The sequence below is a fragment of the Melospiza melodia genome, chromosome 1 (assembly GCF_035770615.1).
Source record: "Melospiza melodia melodia isolate bMelMel2 chromosome 1, bMelMel2.pri, whole genome shotgun sequence".
In the NCBI taxonomy this organism is placed as follows: Eukaryota; Metazoa; Chordata; class Aves; order Passeriformes; family Passerellidae; genus Melospiza; species Melospiza melodia.
Genome location: NC_086194.1, coordinates 84,697,576 through 84,717,908, shown reverse-complemented (window position 1 = coordinate 84,717,908; position 20,333 = coordinate 84,697,576). Strand labels below are relative to the sequence as shown.

Below are 20,333 nucleotides of genomic sequence, written 5' to 3'. Positions count from 1 at the left end.
AAAATGTTTTAGATCAAAATATTAAATGATCATTTTGTTGGTTACATAGATACTTCCGGTACTGCAGCAGAATTTCAATTTGTAGAAAGTGTCAGCCAGGCCTAGAAGTGATACCAGGAAATGGTGTCCTCTACACTTCAGGTGTATGGCTACAAGCTATTGTCATGTGTTCCTTTGGAGTTTGGATTCTCCTGGTGTCTGGTTCAAACACTGAAGATGTGGGGCAGGGGAGTCAGGCTGTGGGCTGTACCCTGAGGCAAGCAGAGTGAGCTGTGGGGCTGTTCCTGGGTGTGGTGCAGAAGGCTGTGCCTCAGTACTCAAATGTTCGCTGTTTTAGGAAAAAAAATGCCTACTTTCACTGTCTGTTCTCTTAAAAGTCATAGCTGGTGGGGAATTAGTCATCTTTTATTTGGGTTATTGTGGCAGCTCCTGTATGTCTGCATCTAATTGTGCATTAGCCTTTTCCGTAGTCTTTTAGGGTGAAGGGAAAAATACAATAATGTTTTAAGTGTGCCAAGTCTCAGTTTGCATCCTGGGAGGAATTCATATGAGCAGTGTATGATGGCATATGGATGATACTTTTGTCTTTTTTGGAGCTCCTTTGGTTCTGTCTCTTTTCAGTGTTTTATAAACTACACTTGGCTTAGGGAAAACATAATTCTGAGTAGCTCTGTGAGAGAAACAATGCACCTGTTTTCTTTGGTTTCATGTTTGATGGTTGGCTTCACCTCTCATCCTTAGCATTTCTGACAACAAACAGAAACCCAAATGCAGCAGTTTGGTTTTGCTTAGCCAAGCACCTCTTACTGCACCTGGCAGGGCGTGAAATGGTGCAGCAAGGTTCTAGATGTTGACTCTATCTGACTATGGAGAGCAAGTCTGTGACAGCCCTGCAGCTCGTGTGTTTACAGTTTCCTGTGGAACATGCCAGCACAGCAGGCAGCTGTTGCCATTCAGCTCTGGCCAGTGACAATTTCAACAGTTTACAGGACATTTTAGGCAAAATTTAAAAACAAAGAGCTCAATGTCAACAAAGAGATTGTATCAAGTTTCACTGAGATGGCATCTCTGTTTTGGGTTTAAAAATACCCTGAATTACCAATCTAGAGTGCAAAACTGTCAGACTATATTATGAGAGAGACAGAAAATTCCCATTGTCTGTGAGAGCCTCTGGCTTTTATTATTACAATTGAATAGCATTTCTGCATCATAGACAATGTTATTAATAATTGCTCATCATCCAGGACTGCAGTAAAGGAGTTGCTCCAGGGGACACAGAGTCCTTGTACACCACAGTGTAATTGATAATAAAGACATGTTGCCTTCAGGGAAGATGCATTCCTTTTATACACTGATGTTTTTGCTTCTGAAATCTCCTTTAAGAAAGAGATTTCTGCTTATTTACTGATGTTTTAGTGAATATCTGGTGTGTCAGTCCAGTTTCCTGGCTTCTTTTGGCATCAGCCACAGTTCAGTTGCTTCTGTGTATGAACTGTGACCTTGATGCAGGCAACAGAGTGAATTAACTGCTCTCTGATGTTTTGCCTGGTTTAATAAAACATGTTCTGCATTTGGGCAATAATCTCCATAACAGTAAATGCTTTTAATGAATGTCTGTGGTGTAGAATATCATTAACATAACATCTTTCCTGGAAGACTGACACAATGCTTGTCCTAGAAAACCTCGTGCCCTCAGCATTTATCCATGTGGATGCCATATTCCAGCTGTGTCTGTCTGACATGTGAAAGCTTGGATATTTTTCACCCAGTGGTGTTTGTTGGAGCTTTCCCTAATGGGCAGAACGGAACAGACCAGCAGCTCTTCTCGCCACCCCGTCCCTTCCATCAGTAGCTCAGCTGGAAAATTCCTTTTCTGTTGTAAGCAGAGCACTCATGACGCCAGAAAAGTGAACGGAGAGCTCTGGGAAAAGGGTTCCAGGTTATATATTACCAATTTTTCTGAAGCCTGTTCTAACAGTGTGGCTGCAGTCAGTGCTTGAATAGCAATTACATATTTTTATTCTAGAAGATGTTATTCTGCAATAAACAGCACAATTTTTTTCCCCTCTGTCCAATGTGGAGCAAAACAGAGGGGAAGGAATTCCTTTGATGATATTCTATCTAATATATCCTAATTCTGTGTAATATTTCCTTTGGTGCTCGTACATATAGGATTCTTCATGGAATTTTTCCATTCTGTCTGGAGGCTGGCAAAGCCAGAATCTCAGGCATACATGCACATACACACATATGTTATGTATGTGTATTTATATGTATGTACATATATGTATCTTGCCACCTGCATTGTGGTGGAAATGTGCAGCAATGTTCAAATGAAAAGTGTTGCTTTTGTGTGCATTAGGTGCATATGACTGCAGAAGCATCATTGCCTCAGGTTTTTTTGGCAGGGTTCTGAAATCCCAGTTGTTGATGGACACTGCTCTCAGGTGTTCCTGTTTATACAGCTCTGGAAATTTGCATCTTGCCTTGAGATAAATGGTTCTGACATCACTTTAATGTGAAGGTTATGCTGCCTAATATGGGATTCCCATCCTGGTTTAAAATTCAGTTGCAAAGCACAGAGAGCTCCTTTTATTGCAGTAACAGTCTGTCAGAATTTATTGAACTGGTTCTGTAGGTTTTAAATTCTGATAGTCAGGGGATACACCTGCAATATTTGATTTGTCCGTTTGTTTTATGCTCAGCTGAACTCGATGCTGAACATGCACAGAAGGTTTTGGACATGGAGCACACCCAGCAGATGAAGCTGAAGGAGCGCCAGAAGTTCTTTGAAGAAGCCTTCCAGCAGGACATGGAGCAATACCTTTCCACAGGATACTTGCAGATAGCAGAGAGGAGAGGTAAGTTGTAAAAACCTTTTGTACAAACCCCCAGCTTGGCGATCATTGTTGAGCAGGCAGAGCCAGCAGTGCTTACAGAGGAAGCACAGCAAAAATGTCCAAATTCTTCCTCGGTAGAACTGGAACTTCAGATAAACCTTTTGAACATACTTTGTGTCCCAGGGGTACTGGATACCTTAGAAGATTAGTCAGGCTCTGCTCCTTGTCTGAGGACATGCAGAGCACAGAACTGCATCTGGAACAGTGTTTTTCTCTGCAGCTGAAGAGTGCATCTATGTAAAAATATGGATGGAGGCAACTGCTTTGTTCACTGGAGTTCCAAAGCCTGGAATTGTCATTTGGCAAGGAGATGCCTCAGAAAATTTTGCAAAGTGCAGGGAAAAGTTCAGTGTAGCATTTCCAAGCAGTTCCCAGGTGACAGCTATTCCCAGTGGGTGTGATTAGGACACGGGAGGTCACATTAAGTGCTTTCCTTATTATGAAATGACACAAGTCTGGCATCTCTGGACTGGTTAAAGCACAAGAATGCCAGAGATTACAGGGAATTCTGTGTGGGAGGTTTCCATCTGTTAGGCCAAAATGCAGGGATTGTTGGACTGGTAAGGAAGCTGGTGGGAAATTAGGTATTCATGTGGCAGGAAAAATGTAGATATTCTGTCCCTGCTCCAAGAGCAGCTCTGCTGTCATTTGTAATGTCAGAGTGGGGAGAACAATCCAAGGTTTCTATTTCTTTTCATGACTGCTATAAATACTCATCTGCAAGATGCTCTGCATGGGTGGCTAAGGAGAGGTGGGATATGTAAATCTAAATTCATGGTGAGGGGAGGAACTGAGTTTGAGTCCTCTGCTTTCTGTAATAGGTTGCCTCTTAGACTAAAAGTGCACATGTCATGGGCTGGTACTGGACACACAGCTCTGTTTGAGTGTTAGGCTGCCTAACATTTGGAACGTCAGCTTTTTAGGATAATGTGGAGCCCGGGTGTATCAAAGAAACTGTTTCAATGAAAGACTTGGACCTGCAGTACATGTAAAACTGCAGAGCTGTAGCATATTTGAAAAAAAAATCCCCCAATCAAATGACAGAATTTATTCTCAGTTCACCTATGAAGGCTTTCAGTAATGTAATTGTTACTTTTAGATAAACAAGTAAACTGTTCATTTAAATAATTTTATACAATGCAGCAGATGGACTTAAGTCTGAATGGCCCTGAACTTACTTGTTTCCTCTTTGCATGTTTAGCTGTTCAAGGAAGAAGATGCTCATCCAAGTATTTACTTCCCTTACAAATTGTCAGTACTGTACTGACAGTAATAAGTAATTTGCTCGAGTAATTAGTAATGTGAGATACCCATGCTGAGAGAAAATACTGGGCTTGAGCCTGGGTTTTACAGACTACTGTAATTTCTCAGACTATCTGAGAGAAGAACTGCTCTCTGTTAACATTAATCCTGGTTTCTGAATTTCTATGTCTCTTGTATATTGACATTTAGTGACTGTGTGCTTAAATGTGTTTGCTTTTCTCTAAAAAGACTTCTGGTTGAGAAAATTGAAAAGGAGTGTTCCAGAATGGAAAGTTTCAATCCTTGTGCCTGAGTCCCATCTCAGCTTATTTCTGAGAAGGTTATTGCTATAAATACTGCTGCTAAAAATGTTTTGGTTTACAGAAGCAGTAATGGATGTTAGTTTCACAACAAAGATTGCACAGAATGTGCTTGGATTTGGGCTGAGGTTGCTGCTGAGCAGCTCCTGTGGGCGGGCTCCTTCCATTCCTGAGTTTAATTATTGCTGCTGCAGACAATTGTAGCAGCCTCTGGAGCCTTGGTAGGTAATAACCTCGTGTAGCTGATGGTCAGTTCACTCACTGTGCTGTTTCTCCTGCAGAACCCATTGGAAGTATGTCTTCCATGGAGGTGAACGTGGACATGCTGGAGCAGATGGACCTGATGGACATGTCTGACCAGGAAGCACTCGACGTCTTTTTGAACTCAGGAAGCGAAGACAATAATGTGCTGTCTCCCATGCTGGGTATGGTACCTGTAGTGACAGCCTGCTTAGAGACTGTGATAAACCACCAGAACTGCTCCCTTTTGTGATGGGTGATGTTACCTCATCAAACATCACACTTGATGCAGATTGACTGTTCTTCATTAGTGCTTATCAAAACATTAACATTTAGTTGCTGTACAAGGGAGTTGCTGCAAAACCATGTGATATTTCCAGATAATCTCATTTTTCTTAATGCAGCTCCCTGTTGTATTCATCACAGTCTGGATAGGTGATGTGTTAGGTACTGGCTTGAGGGGCATTTTTCCCAATATAGAGTTAATAGAGGACATTTTGACAAACATCAACAGAAAGCTTGCAGTAATTAGGCTTTCAATACTTGGTCTAACTCTAATTTCTTAGAGTTTGTCCAGAACGTTGCTTGTCAAACATGGACCAGTTGTGTAATGCAAGATCTTCTGTGAGAGATACTGAGAGACAAGATTCAACCCGGCAGTTTACATATACACTGATAATCAGTGTCTCAAAACTGGATCTTTTACCTACCATGGAAGTGTTTTCCTAGTTAAAAGCTTAAGTCCTAAAATGCCTTTCCTCAAAAGAGCCGAAATGATTTTTCTTGTGGGAGAGGAGATGAGGCTCCTTTAAAGGTTCTTTTGGTACCTTCTGAAAATACAGATTGAAATATCTTTATGGAAGTGCTTACAGTACTCCCTATGTAAAGGTGGTTAACACCTGCTGTGAACATGAAAAGCTTGTGGTAAATGGTCAAGGCACACTTGACTGCTAAAGGTTTAGGGTTTTGTGCTTCATTGCAAAAACTGAATTGAGATGGGTGGTTTTGGATAGGCATCCACTTCATGCATTATTAAAGCTGATCATCATTTGAGCTTGCCAGTAATTGTAGAATCTAGGACTGTTTTCCCCTTGCTGGCTGTTTGGCAGATATTGGACCAAGAAGCTTCAGGTCTTAACAGCAAACAGTCTCAGCTGGATTATCTAAGGAAGGGCCGAAACTACTTTTTTAACTAAGTAGATAAATGCATTAGCTTTTGAAAAAAAAATATTCTGTATTTTATGCTGTAATCTGAATATCACAGCATATAATTATAGTGTCTATACATGGACATACATTGCAATATAATGTACCTGTGCTGTAATAATGTTCCAACACTGAGACCTTACTGCAGTGTAAGTCTCGTAAATCTCACTCTTGTGGTTCCAGACATTTCATTTCCCTCTGATTAAGGGATTTTTGTGCTTGTTTAAGAACCTAAAACCCCAGTATCAAACCAAATATGCAATAGTCTTCATTCTCAGAAAAATGAGATTGTTAACTCTTTATTTTGCTGTCAGCGGAGAATTGAGTTGTCAGTGCAAGGTTTGTTTGACAATTGCCCTGAACACCACAAAATACAGGTAAGTTACTAAAATAACTGGTAAAAATGAGAATCAGCTCAAGACATTGAAATGTTTTCAAATCTGCCTTGCTATAAACATTGCCAGCTTATGGACATTGCCTTCACAACATTTCATGACAGTAAGTTAAACTGCAGAATTGAGTGAGCTCTGTCACTCCTGAAAACTCCTTCTCACTGTGTTGTCTGAATTGATTTAATGCATGCTGGTGTATACCACACAAGGCAGGTTCTCTAAAATTTCTAGTGTTAAAATATAACTCCAGTAGTTGAAGAGCGGGTAGAGACAGTGTGGTTTGAACTGCTGTGCAAACTGTTTGAGCAGAGGTAAGGTGTAGCTCATATCCATCTGATCCTTCTAAAAAACTTCTGAATCAAATTTTTAAGAGAATTTTCTCACTAAAGTTACTCATCAGCTGAAGCTGGGTGCTCTGACTATGGAGAAACATTTGTTAGGTATAGGAGAGAAGGAAAAAAGGGCTTTCTCTGGCAGATCACATAGAAAGTGTTTATATGTTTCCTCATTTTTACTTTTTTGCTTTCCAGAACTGTCCAGGAAAGATAATCTAATTTTGATACCTGAACTCTTAAACTGCAAGCAAACACTGTTGCACTGTGTCACAAGTCTTTTTTGCACAGGATATGGAGGAAGCAGAGTCTTAAAACAGAGAGTCTGCCACTCCTGTGCACTTGAGCTGTGGTATAGCTCTACCAAATGATTGCTTTCGTGCTGAATTAAATTTGATTTGCTTTTGCGTCTTCATTTTTAGTCAAAACTGGTGATGGATGTTATTGCCTGCTTCCCAGTTGTTTGTTTGTTTCATTTCCATTTGTGTAGTTCTGTTACACTGAGTTTATTGGGGGGTTTCCCTCTTGGTGACTTGGGAAAGAATGAAAACAGCCTGAAAGTGACTCCTTAAGCAGCGCTGAGCTGATGTTGATGTGCTGATTTCTCAGTCCCCTTGCTGAGCCAGAGCTTGACTGTTGCTGTTGTTGTTTTCCCGCCTCTCAGGGCCCGACTCCAACAGCTGTGTGAGCGAGATCAGCCTGCAGGTGCCGAGCCAGTCGGAGTTACGGCAGAAGCTCTGTTCCCTGTCCTCCACCTGCACCGACTCGGCCAGCCAGGACGCCAGCGAGGGAGAGTCCCCCGTGGTCCAGTCGGACGAAGAGGAGGTTCAAGTGGACACTGCCCTTGCTGCTGTAACTGAGAGAAAGGGTGCTTCAGATGGCAGTGATGAAAGTGACTCTCAGACTATTTGAATCTTAAAACCATATCCTTTGAGAATGACTTCTGAATGAATGAACAAGTGAATGAAGAGCTTGCCTGTGTAACGATTTGCTAACCAAGCGTAACAGCCAGATCTTTTTACTTAGTAATACTGCCTTTTTACAAAATTGCCAGTCATGTGGAGGTTGGTTTTTAAAGAAAAAATTATGCCTAAAGCACACACACTTTAACAGTAGTCTTGGGGCTCAGGGGAGCAGTAAAACTGTTGTATATACTATGTATAAGAGAATTTAAGGGGAAAGGTAGAAGTTACTTTGACCACTAACCTTTAAATGGCTGATTGGAAGTACTTAAGAGTTGATGTGTAAAACTGAACCCAAATTGTTCCTTGCATGTTTTCAGCTGCTGCAACTGAAGATTTAGGATCCAAACCAAAATGAAAAGTTATTTTCTACTCTTTACTACCTACTGTCTGCCTCCTGCCTTTGTCTACTAATGCAGCAGTGTCTACTGTTCTCACACTTCTTATTCAGGACCAACTTAGTTATAGGTGTTAAGGAAAAAATAAGAATCCAAGAAGGAGGAGAGATGCATATGGAAATGTTGCACTCCTTGTGGAGCAGGTATCTTAGCATTGTGTACTTACTCCTCTTTCAAGATAAAATAAAGAATTTCTATCCCAACCATGTCTTTTACTTGATTACACAGGTATTTTATCCATGACAAGTGAACAGAGGAGCCTAACTCAGGATAAAAAATGGTTATTAGGAGCACCAATGTAATGTGCTTTTCCATGGCAACATCTGTTTGACTACACTAGGGAGATAAACCTGAGTTAATTGTTAATTAAGTGTGTGTATTTTAGAACCTCAAGACCTATAGGCATCATCTCATTCCCGTTTTTTCTGCAGTCATTTTTCTCTCTGAAGTTGAGGTCTGACCATGTCTAACACCTGTTGCTTGTCAAGTCTCATGCTCTATTTTCAGGGATCTGCTCTCCTTTGCGAAGGCTCCTGGCTCCTGCTCTTCCTGCACAGAGGGAAGGAATATAATCAGAAACAGTGTAAGTAAAAGGATGAGCTGTGATGTAGATCCCTTCCAAAGGCCTGCCCTGACAAAGCCAATGGCTGGGAAGGGGGGTATCTCCTTCCTGCCTGCCAGCTGGGCAGTGGCCAGTTTCCTTAAGGATTCTCCTAGTAGCTGACAAAGTGTTTCCTGATCCCTGCCTGGGAAATGAAGGTTGGAAGCTCCCTACCTACAATTAAGAGATTTACTATTCAACAAGGCAGATGTTGAAAGAAATTTATCTTGAAGGAGCTTCCTTTACTCTCTCGCTTTCCAGAAGACAGACAAAATGTCAAAAAAAGTTTTGTTTTTTTTATTAAACCTCGTAGTACAAACCTGGAAAGTAAACAAAAAACTGGCAATAAACAACATGAAGTCTTTCCTTACAAGGAAAGAGAGCAGAGCAGCGCTAATAAATTAAATGTCAAACTGTAAGCCATAGTCAGAAGTTTACTGTCAAGAGGGAAAAGTACACAGCAAGGCCATAAAAACCAGACAACCACATTTGAAAACACTTGACTCTGTTTATGTTATTGTTAAATATTCCAAAACAGTTCAGTCTTCTGCAACAACAATCAACAAATTGTATTATAGGACTTTCCTGACAGTCACCACTGGCAAGCTCAGTGCAATATGGGTAGCTACGGTATTGTTGAATTCAATTACGAAACAAAACAGTTTGTGAAAACATTTTCCCTTTTTTATTCCACACATACTGTACACACAACCAGAAAAGGGCAACAGCTACTCCATTATTATTTTTTGTTGTTGTTCAGTGATGTAAGCAGCACTTATAAATGTTACAAGAAAAACCCTGTAAGCATCCAATCCAACCGATGAAGAAAGTGAAACGTAAGGCTTTTCTTCATCTTGTCTCTCTGCCATCCCTCCCCCCACCCCAAGAAAAGGCTCAAGTATTTAAAAAAATTTACAGGCATATGTACAAAAGGTGTGATTTTTTTTTTTGTTACAACATGAAGAGAAAAAATAGACAAGATGAAAGCAAATGCATTTTCACATTCAAAAGAAATACGCAGACTTGCTAGTGGCTCTAAATGTGATCATATAATGAAAAAAATTCAAAACAAAATTAATGCTTGACTGTGTAAAGGTGTGAAAAACAGCAGTGGAATGGAAATGGAACGTTAGAAAGATTGCACGTCTATGACAAAAGAAGCACTTATGGCTTCAATCACTTTTTTCTTTTTTTATCTTTTTTTTTTTTAAAGGATGCTATTGAAGGGTTTTTGATAAAGTAGCCAACAGCACCAAAAAATAACAGAATGGATTTCCTAATGAAATCAGGCACAGTTTTCCCTCACATAACTCCTCAAGGCAGGCAGTCTTTTTTCCTCCTTTTTTTAATTTTTTTTAATTTTTAATTTTTTTTTATTTTATTTTTTTTTTATTTTCCCCCTCAAAACAGATGCATAGTGATGTGCTGGTAAAAGAGAACATACTCCAAATCTCCTCCTTTTGCCTACAGTTAGGAAACAAAGTCCATCTTCAGCTGCCATAACCTCCCAAAGAAAGTGTGTATTCTCCAATTTAAAAAATTACAAAACTCATCTTGCTGTGACAGAATAAAAGACAGCCAAAGTAAAGCAATTTCTTTCAAGTTTTTGTCTCCTATCCCTTTTCTCTCTAGAAAAATCTGCTCACATGACCGGAGAACAAATTATAAAACACATCAAACTTTAACCTATTCAAAAAATGGGTTAAAAGCCTTTTTTCACAGTTACCAAAAAGGCTTTTTATTTTTTTCAGCCATAGGGACAATACAAATTCATATTTTATCAGCCCCTTGCCGGTTTTAAAACAGTGAACATACGGCAGTTTAAAAAAATCAGACTGCTGTATCTATCTATTCTAAGTACAAAAAAAAAATTTCAACAGTTTAATGCTAAAACAAAATTAGTTCTCTAAAACCAGAAGAAAATCTTCTTTAGAGCTAGTGCAAAGACAGCTTGTATTCTACAGCAAGTACTCCAAACTATGGTATAATAATTACAAAAAATATATATAAATTGACAAAATGAGAGTGTTGGCATCTTCAGGATTAACTTGAAGCACTTTTGGATGAACTGGAGGATGAAAGCCTAGATGATGGCACGTCCACTGTCGCTCTCTTACGAGGTCCTCTTTTTGGTGTAGGCTTGCTTATACAGTTCTCAATGCTGCCATTTTTACCAGATACTTTTCCACAGATTTGATTGACAAGACTGATTATTTGTTCCTGTTCAGGAAGTGGGAAAAACAAAACACAAATTACTATCTGCTTTTCCTCCAGAGTCACTTAAACAGGAGTGCAATGGAGTGCTTAGAAATGCTGGGACGCCCATCTTAAAAAGCTGCTTGTACCCAGTGCTGCTCTCCAAGAGCTGATGTGTCGTTTCTCCCACTGCTCTGCTCTTTACCTTTGGGGCCAAGGTAAAGAGCTCACAGCTAAAGACATGGAGCCTCAGCCCAGAACCCAGACACAGTCCTAAGTCCCCATCTTGAGTTCTGGGATTATTCATCATCACATTTGCTTGGAGCCATTACTGCACCTCTCGTCTGCACGTGCTCTCCAAGTCTGCCCCGAAGGACGATCATGCTGGACTGGAATAAAGTCCACTGAACTTCCAGTTACCAGCAGAGGGAAGGTATTCCAAAGTACAGAAGTTACCACAGTGAAAACAAAGCCTCATGTCCCATCCCAAAGCATCAAGCGGCTTTTTATGTTCTGTGGCACATATTCATGGAATTTATACTTCAGGTTTCATCTGTATCATCATGTTCCCTTTTTGGTTTTGTTTTTTTTTACTAACTCATAATAAAGCACCTTCTTCCCCCATCAAAAACAAAACCAAGACAAACACCCAAACCCAAGACCATTTTCCTGAGGCCTCAGCAGGACAAAGGCAGAGTGAAGTGTCCTCCCCAGTGCTGGGCACCCAGAGCAGTGTCAGCTCACCTCATCGTAGCGGTACATCATCTTCAGCCCCCGGCACGACTTTTGCTTCTCCACGTGCCGCAGGGCACACTCCAAGCAGAAGACAACATTTTCATTCTCCTGTACCACCTACATCAAAGAGCAGAGGTGGGGGGAAGAAGTGCAGTTACACTCCAAACTGTACCTGTGTTCTCCACACAGTATTCAGTTATGGCCTGAAGTACTACACCTGGATTTTACTGCAAGGTTGTGGAAGGAGGTGTAAAGCACACTGTGAAATCATTCAGGATGTGCAATAGCTAGAAAGAATCTATCTCTTTTACAGTGCTAATGTTGGCAAATATATCTATAATTTTATAAAACCCTCCACCGATATTAATGAGGGCTAAATCCAAACAGTATATGCATTTATTAGCATATCCTATGCAGTCCTAAAGATCTCCTGAAAGGAGTAGTTTCCCATTGCTTAAAATGCTGCCTTGAACAAGGATATAATCAGCTTAGCCACAGGATTCCTCAACTACTGTCTTGTTCAGCAATGGTGACATTTGCTCAGCTGGCTGCCTGCCAGGCCTGCACGCTCAACTTGGAATTTAACAACCAAGTTGGGAGTTTTTTATCCAGAACTACTGCTAAAGAGTGACATGGAAAAATCCTTCCTATTATTAAACTTACTCCAGAGTAAATGCACCAGAAGGTCCATTAAGAAGTTCTGGTTAGCATTTTGGGTTTTTTTCAAATAAACTCATTTTAAAGTTACTTCAAACTAATGCTGCTTAAAAAGTGGTCTAAAAACATGTATAAACTCAGCATATTTTATCCTAGGGCAGGGAACAGCTACATCTGATTATATACAGAAACATTTCATTTCCATTAAAAACCAAACATCTATAACCAAAACAATTCCCAAAAGATGACAGAGGAAAAAACCTCCCAGACCCAAAGGACTAAATATGGACTCACATGCACTGCATTATGTTTATTTGAATACCTGTTCTTAGGATTAAAATGGTATATAAGGTTGTGGGAGGGGCTTTTGGTATTTTTAATGACATTGCTGTGCTTGTAGGTGTTCTGTATACAGCTCTAAGCCTGGAATTGTCACCACAGTGGTCAGCACACCTTCAAAAGCCAGTAGGCATTTTCCTCTTAGAAGAGGGAAGTCTATTTTTGGGCTATTTTTGGACAGGCTGGCAAACAGCTTGATGGATGGGATACATCTCCCCTGCAATTTGGCTTGCAGGGACATTGTCTCAGCCGGGCTCTGGCTGCGTGCCTGAGGCTCACGGCACGTGTCTGAGCTGTGGCTCATCCTGAGACCTGCTCCGTCACAACCTACTGCTGCTGGCAACCTGCAGGTGTCTTTGTTAGCCCTCCTAGTGCAGTGCAAACATCTCTTAGGTGTCTGAGGGCACTGCTTCATCCCTTCTGGCAGGGTGAGAAGCCAGCTGTCACTGCTGTCTTCTGTCACCACTGGCCAAGGCAGTAAATGCCACATCATCACCTCTGTGTCTTGTGTGGAGTGTAAGACATGGTTCAGTGGCCACAAATGCCTACAGATCCCTGGAATGCTAGAGCAGGGGGACAGTTCCCCAGGAGTGGCAAAGGACTGTACCCACCATGGAAAGATAGCACAGGTGCTGACAAATCTGACACCTCCTCTCTGACGTCTCCAACTGTAGCCACTTTCGAGGCTTTTTCTTGCCATCCACGCCGGCGCTGCTGCTGTCGTGGCTGCCGTAGCGCGCCGAGGAGTGGAGACCGGCCTCGTACAGCTGCCGCCGCTGCCTCAGCTCCGTGTCCCTGTGAACGGGGGCACAGTCACACACTGGCACTGCCTCCAGCCACCACAGAGCCACACACAGTCACCCCTTCACCCCGCTCAGCACTGAAACCTGAGCTCCACACAGCAAAGCCCTGAGTGGTGTCGGAGGTTGGTGCCATTCCCTAGGCATGGCAGACACACAGCCAGCGCCCGGGAAACGCTGCCTAACAGCAAACGCTATCTCCGGATTTTAACAGCGACCACTGTATCAAGCCAATGGTTCTCAAACTGCTCCACAGAGAAGTGGGGACTGCCGAGGACTTCCTGGAGGTCGATGGTTGCTCGAGCCATGTGGAGAGTCAGGAGCTGTGGTTAACATGACTGTCATTCCTGAAGTTGCCAAAAGCCACCTTGAAGATGAGGAGCCGTGGCTGTCAGGAGCAACAGCCCCTTCATCAGGAGGCAGAGATGAACCAAGGACCTGCTGCCATAAGGTGTTTCAGGCAGGAGAGGGGGAGCAGGGCAAGTGACTATGCCAAAAGATGAAGATCTTGCTGTACACCCAGGGAAAAAGAAGGAGATGTCAGTAAAGGACAACCACCAAGCCCTCCGGCTGCCCTTCACCCACGGCATCTCTAAGGCGGACAATACCTCCTGTGCTGAACTCTACAGCTTTAGGAGAGCAGGTTGGGTTGGAGCTGAGTGGAAGACAGCAAGTGTGGAGTGAGCCGAGCATATGGAAGGGGAGGATAAAAAAGTGCACCACCAGACACAGCTGAAGATGAGTGAAGAGCCAAGCTAAGCAAATGGCACGGGCAAACTGAGCAACCAAGGCATATCAGGAGAAGAAGCAGCAAGAGACACAACAAACAAACAAAACAAAACAAAGGATAAAAAATATGTTCCACAATGTTCCACTTCAGATGGCTTTTTTTTTTGCCTTTTTTTAAGATTATTTTTGTCTGGGCTTTTGTTTCCTATAACCAGCCACAGGAAGGATCCACATCCTCCAGTGAATTCCAACCTATGCATAGGAACAAGTTTGAGAACCACTCTGATAAAGGTCGATGTGATGGTCTAAGAGCAAACACCAACACTTGTTTCGCCTTTTGTACTTGCAGACTTCCTCTTCAAGGGGAAAAAAAAGGCACTTGAAAGTGGTTATTTCCGCAGGGGAGCCACCTGCAGGTAAAGCAGTCAGCACACCTCTTTGCATTTCTTTCTGAACACTAAACAACACATGGGCTGTTTTCCCCTTCAATATGTCACTGGAAATTTTCCAAATGAACATGCTAGTTAGTTAAATACAGTTTGTAGACTCCATTCATCAAAACTTTCTTGACATCTCGAGTATCAGTTGTCACAAACTTGAAAGATAGGTAGCAACTACATGGTAGGGAACAAAAGAGAAGATCATTACACAGGAAGCCAGGCAACATTATATTTTCTTTTCTCACCTATCTTAAGAGAAACCCTGAACAAGTGTCCTTAATACTGAAGAGAAAAAGGAGTGTGAAGCTTTTACTCTTTAAAACGCTGGAGGTTCTAATGCCAGATGCGTTACCATGCATGCACAACTGCTCTCTTACTCACTATTTAAAACCAAGACAACTTTGTGTATACAAAGGACTTTTTGCACCTGTGGTATAACAGTCTTGATACTGAAGACAAGGGTTTCTGGTGCAAAACCCACTAAAGACATGGATTGGCAGTGACTACTGATGGCAAAAGATTGAAAAACTCAAGGAAGGTGTTTAAGCTCTTGGCACCACATAGTTCACATAATGCATCAGGAAATCTCAACTCTCAACACCAAAAATTAATAAAAACCTGGTGCAAACTGCAGTTTCAGGTTTTTTAAGATGTCTACATTAGGGAATTCTTAGAGTTAAGACATCCTAACCATGGGCACTGTCACATCAGTTGCAACCAAGGAAGCTGCTTCTTCCATGTGTGCCTGTCCTCAGGTTCATCTGCTGGGCTTTGGCTTGGATAAGGAGGGACAAGGTGTGTCTGAAAGGATTACTTACGCCACGCCGTCCATCTCTGGAGTCTGTCAATGAAAACAAAAGAGGTAAGCAGGTCCCCAGTTCATTACCTGAGCTCTCCCAGGAGCGATGATATTGTACTCAGAGTCGGTCCGTTTTCTTTTTTTGCTTCTGCTGTTGCAATCTGATAAAGCAACTTTTCCATTGAAAATGGTTTGGCTATGCGGCGTCGCTTCATTTCCTGGGACAGGACGAAATTGCCACATTAGTTCTCGGAAAAATTTGAAAATAAAATGTTACCAAGAATGAATTCAAAGTTAATGAATTAAATTTTTGATACTAATAAACTGAAGCAAAAAGTAGCCTTTTAAAACAACCACAAGTAAAATCTTTTCATAATCAGTTAAACAAAGTGTTTATGTTCCAAGCACCTCAAAATTCTCTCCCTAAAAATTCTTCCTGTGGAGGGCAAGAGGAGCAACACCATCACTCAGTAACACTGGATGGCTCAGAATACAAATAGTGTAAGATCTATACATATGACCTGCTTGAAACCCAGGACAGGTGTTACTTCATATCTTTTAAAACATAAAAAACCTAGCAGAACAGGCAGATGCCAGGGAAAAGAGACAACAGGCAAAGAGGGGGATTCAGTTCTGCCTGTTACTGGTTCCTCTCTGAAAGCTTTTAAAGTTATATTTTACACTCAATACAAACCAAATTATTTCGGTACCTGAAACCCTTTTGATAATCCTTAGGTAGGCAAATTTCTTGATTTAATGTGCAGGTGGGAAAAGTGCAGCATTTTCCCAGTAGCTACAGAGGTCTGTTTTGGCTTATGTAGAGTCAAGAGAGCTCAAATGAGCTATCACTGGACTGTAATGTGAGGGTGACATTTCTTGTTAGTGGTTAAACGTGCCAAAAACAGCACACACAGCCCTGAAGATTTTAAAATTTTTTACTTTAATTTTTTTTTAATTACATGCTCTGGGTATTTCTTTTTTCACAACCAATGTATCATAAAATTAATCATTTTTAATAGCACCCACTGCATGCATTCAAGTGATTACTATCACATTAAAATGGAATAGCAGCCTTTGCTGACCAAAAAGGGTTCAAAAGAGGTTCAGAGTAAAAAAAGTATTTTTCAGAAGCCATTTGCTCTGCTAGACCCTCCGTGGGGTTGGAACAGGTGCACTGTTAGGAGTGGTATGGGAAGATTTTTCCATGTTAGTTTCGCTTAGTCTGAGGCTGCGTACCCAAGAACAGACTCTCATCCAGGGAAAAATTCTGCATAGGCAACACACAGAGCCAGAGTAAAGGCCACAGTGGGTGGCTGGACAAGAAAGCAAGGTCAGCTCCAGCTGGGTGACAGTTCAGGGACACCCTGAGCTCGAGCAGGGTTTAGCACAACTTGCTGCATCTCTGCCTTTATCTGAATTTCTGAAACTAGGTACTTTTTTCTCTTCCATACAGTAGTGAAATACACAGGTAAGTATTTTACAACAGACTTGTACTGCTGCCTGATTATTTCTTTTAGTGACACATTTTTCATTGTCACAGAAGTCAGTGAACATTCACATTATAATTGTCATCAGCCTGACACTTGTGAACTCTCTTGCTCTCAGACATCTCTTGGTCATTCATTTTCCAGGCTGAGTAGTACTCTTGTATTTAATGCAGAGGCTAATTAATAATTTTAACCATTGATCTCTGCTGTGCTTTTCTAGTTCCTCTACATTCCTTCTGTAATTAGGGGCTCTGAATTACACAAGCCTCCAAGACTACACAGTGCAGAGCAGCTTCTGCTTTGTTATCTATTCTCTCCTTCTAATTCTTAACACTCGATGTATTTTTGTTATGCCACTCCAGAGCACTTGACTGACAGCTCCATAGGAATCTAAAGACCTCTTTTCTCAGTAGCAAGAGTCCATCATTCAGAGCCCATCTCTGTATCTGTCACATTAGGATTATGTTTTTAAATTTAATATTTATCAACACTGTACTTCATCTACCATTTTCTCACTTGCATCACTCGGTATCATGAGATCTTTCTGTAACACTTCATAGCTTTAATTTTTGCTGTCATTACTGTTAATATCCTCAGCATAAAGGATTATCTTTGCCATTAACTTCCCTTCCTAGATTATTTATGGATACATTAAACTGTGCTAGAACAAACTCCTGAAGAATGCAGAAAGAGACCTCCTCCCTTAATGATAAAAACTGACCCATCCTCTGCTTTTCTTTAAATCAGTTTTTTTTTTTTTGGTGTGTGAACTTCACCTCTCTATTTATTTATAAGCTTTTTCTCCCAAAAATGCTCACAGACTCTCTCAGCTGCAACTCTTGTCCTTACCTACTTTCAAAAGTTTCAAGGGCTGGAGGCCATGATCTTGCTGCAAAAGCCACCACGGTGGTTCACTGTTCTTATTTTTTTGCACATTTACTTCCACAGCAGTGGTTATTTAGCATTTTACTGCTCTTCCAAGGTTCCTAATCTCTGCTCTCCCCCACAGTACAGTTCTTTTCTAGTGAGGACATCAGGTACACTCCTGTAGGACCACGTTCCCTTTGGTTTCATCTGAAGGAGCCCCATGTGCTCAGGGTGGGACGGCCCTGTGACAGGAGCCAAGGAGTGGGAAACTTGTGATGTTCTAAAGGCATGTTCCTCACCCCAACTAAAACTGGAGGCAGGGAAATAATTGTCCAGCCCCTGCCAGCATCTTCCATGGATGGCCAGGGAGTACAGCACTAATACAACTTTCCTATTTGGGAGATCAGTGCACAGGGATTGTGTCACTGGTAACAGAGTTAAACCTGGCTTATGGACTGTGGGCTCTCCCGAGTGTGCAGCAGTGCTGCTCCAGCTGCAAGACTAACTCCATCTTTCCTATGTACTTCTTCCTCTTGTATTACAATACCAGCTGAGCCACCCAGTTTCTGGTAGGCCTTAAGAGCACCAAAGCCCTCCTGTAAAACCACACATTCCCTCTTATTTCCAAACCCCTAACCCAGAGTGCCTTCATTTAGTCCAACATTCTGTACTTCAGTTTCCTAAATGAGTTTCACTGACTTTGCCCAATGCCTTATTTGAAGCTATGGAGTTATCCCTTTGCCACTCCAAACATACACTCTTCCACCACAAGTCTAAATCTTCTTCTTATCCTTACCTTAACATTTCAAGAGCTCTTAGGGTGCTTTTGAAAACCAGCAACCTTGTTCCAAATATGGTCTAGTTTAAACCTGACTGTCGCCTTACACAGGTGTTTATATAAACTCTTTTATTCCAACAGATGAGAGTGCTTATAAGACTGAAATCAATGCAATTTCAGATGCAGAATTTCATTTTTTCATGTATTAAAGGAGATTGAGCAGTCATTCAATACAGAAGTGAAACAACATCATTTTAGTAATATAAAGAGAGTCACTATAAAAAAATCAGGTCACAGTATCACAGGATGAAAACAAAGTTAATTTATCAAACGCTAAAAACTGTCAGTATTGCTGTGGAGAACGAACAGACAGCACGTACAGTTGTTTATCAGAGTTCATTTCACAGTCCAAAAGGGGAATCTTGCCCATTACACACAACATCTCACCACCTCTGGGAAGCACAATCCTGGCCAGCATTGTGGCAAAGATGGCAAAGTGCCTTGTCAAAGTGGAGGAATCAAAGAATAATCTCCAAAATTAAAGGGAATTCAGAACATAAGACAGTTTGAGGACAGAAAGGGAAAAAGAAAAAAAAAAGAGAAGTAAAAGAACAATGCAGTAGATGTTTCATAAGTTGTTTAGATACAAACATGTTATCTGTAGTTCTTGTAAAGTTTGTGAGAGCTGTGACTTGAATTTCCAAGGTAGGTTATCATAGACTGTAATCTGTGGGATTTCAGCCATCTTATATTTACCCAGTGCAAAGCTCTTAAAAATTAATCAAAAGAAACTGTTCTTCAAAATTTGAGGCACCAAGAGCTGTTTAATTGCTGCATAGTGATTTCTGTCTCTTACAGGAGTAGCATTTTCACGATATCAAACAAGTGTTCAGTAGAGAGATAAATACAGCACATGGAGTTAATATAATCATGTACGTTCAGACAGGAAAGGTTAGCTCAGGATTCTTATGCCTTACCTATAGATATACACAATTCCCACCTTCCCCCAAAATAAATATATAATAAAATAACCTTTTATTTCAAACTAAGTTAATATACAGTTAGTATAACCAGGCTGGAAGAATTCCATTTACCCTAAAGAAGCAATCTCTAACTGTGGACATATTACAGTTAATTACTTAGTAACTTGGTCTGAAGCTGTAAAGGATAATTTACTAGTGGCTTAGCTATAAAACACTACCAAAATAGTATCTGTAACCCAGAGTGTATTTCAGAAGGTTGGGAACGCAATTAGTGACGTAAATGCTTTGTCCAAGAACACAGAAATGTAGCCAGGATCATGATGATTGGACAAATCACCTGTTTCTGCAGGCAACCTGCCTTGGTGTGAGAAGGGAATGGGAGGGTTATTTATTTACATCTGGTATTGGATGGGCTGGTCAGTGAACCTAAGGATTTTCAAGTCTATTAAATTGAAATTGCCCTGATCAACAGCTTTTCCTGAATGAAGGGGCAGAGAAAAACAAGCAATACATCTGTGAGTATTAACTGACTCTGCCTACCATAGGAGCTAACAAGCACAGTTATTCAGATATTTGCACCTGAGATTCTAATGGTTCTAGAAAACATCACTTAAAAAAAAAAGATTAGTAAGCATAATACAATGTATAATCATTAGCTCTGAAGGGGTTTTTGAAACACTTCCTTGCAAACTGGTCTGCAGGCACAACAATCTTCTGATTTTTTTTATATATACACAGGTCTTTATCTGACAGTTAACAACTCAGTCACTTTTCTGACAACACTGGATCGCCTTATGCCTTGCAGAATTTTTTTCCTTATTTTTTTTTGTTTATTTAGTAGTCCAGAAAAACAGACGTTGTAGCACTACTGTCATAATGCTACCAAATCCTGGAATGTCTGCTGTCCTTTTAGATGGCAGGGCCGTGAAT

At 41.0% G+C, this 20,333-nt stretch overlaps 2 protein-coding genes across 4 annotated transcripts in view; one reads left to right on the top strand and one right to left on the bottom strand.

The window, feature by feature from the left end:
* Window positions 1–8,195, top strand: part of DTNBP1 (dystrobrevin binding protein 1) — a 62,175-nt gene extending 53,980 nt beyond the window's left edge. For all 3 annotated transcript variants that reach the window (XM_063160182.1, XM_063160192.1, XM_063160172.1), the window contains 3 exons: window positions 2,706–2,861; window positions 4,744–4,887; window positions 7,297–8,195. In XM_063160182.1, the coding sequence (XP_063016252.1) occupies window positions 2,706–2,861; window positions 4,744–4,887; window positions 7,297–7,544 (548 nt within the window). In that variant the 3' untranslated portion in view covers window positions 7,545–8,195. The remainder of the gene's footprint in view (window positions 1–2,705; window positions 2,862–4,743; window positions 4,888–7,296) is intronic.
* A 674-nt stretch (window positions 8,196–8,869) lies between these two features.
* JARID2 (jumonji and AT-rich interaction domain containing 2) overlaps window positions 8,870–20,333 on the bottom strand; it is a 210,418-nt gene continuing 198,954 nt past the window's right edge. The window contains exons 15-18 of the mRNA XM_063160161.1: window positions 15,376–15,506; window positions 13,132–13,315; window positions 11,534–11,641; window positions 8,870–10,813 (exon numbers count right to left, since the gene is read on the bottom strand). Coding sequence (XP_063016231.1) covers window positions 10,637–10,813; window positions 11,534–11,641; window positions 13,132–13,315; window positions 15,376–15,506 — 600 coding nt within the window. The 3' untranslated portion in view covers window positions 8,870–10,636. The remainder of the gene's footprint in view (window positions 10,814–11,533; window positions 11,642–13,131; window positions 13,316–15,375; window positions 15,507–20,333) is intronic.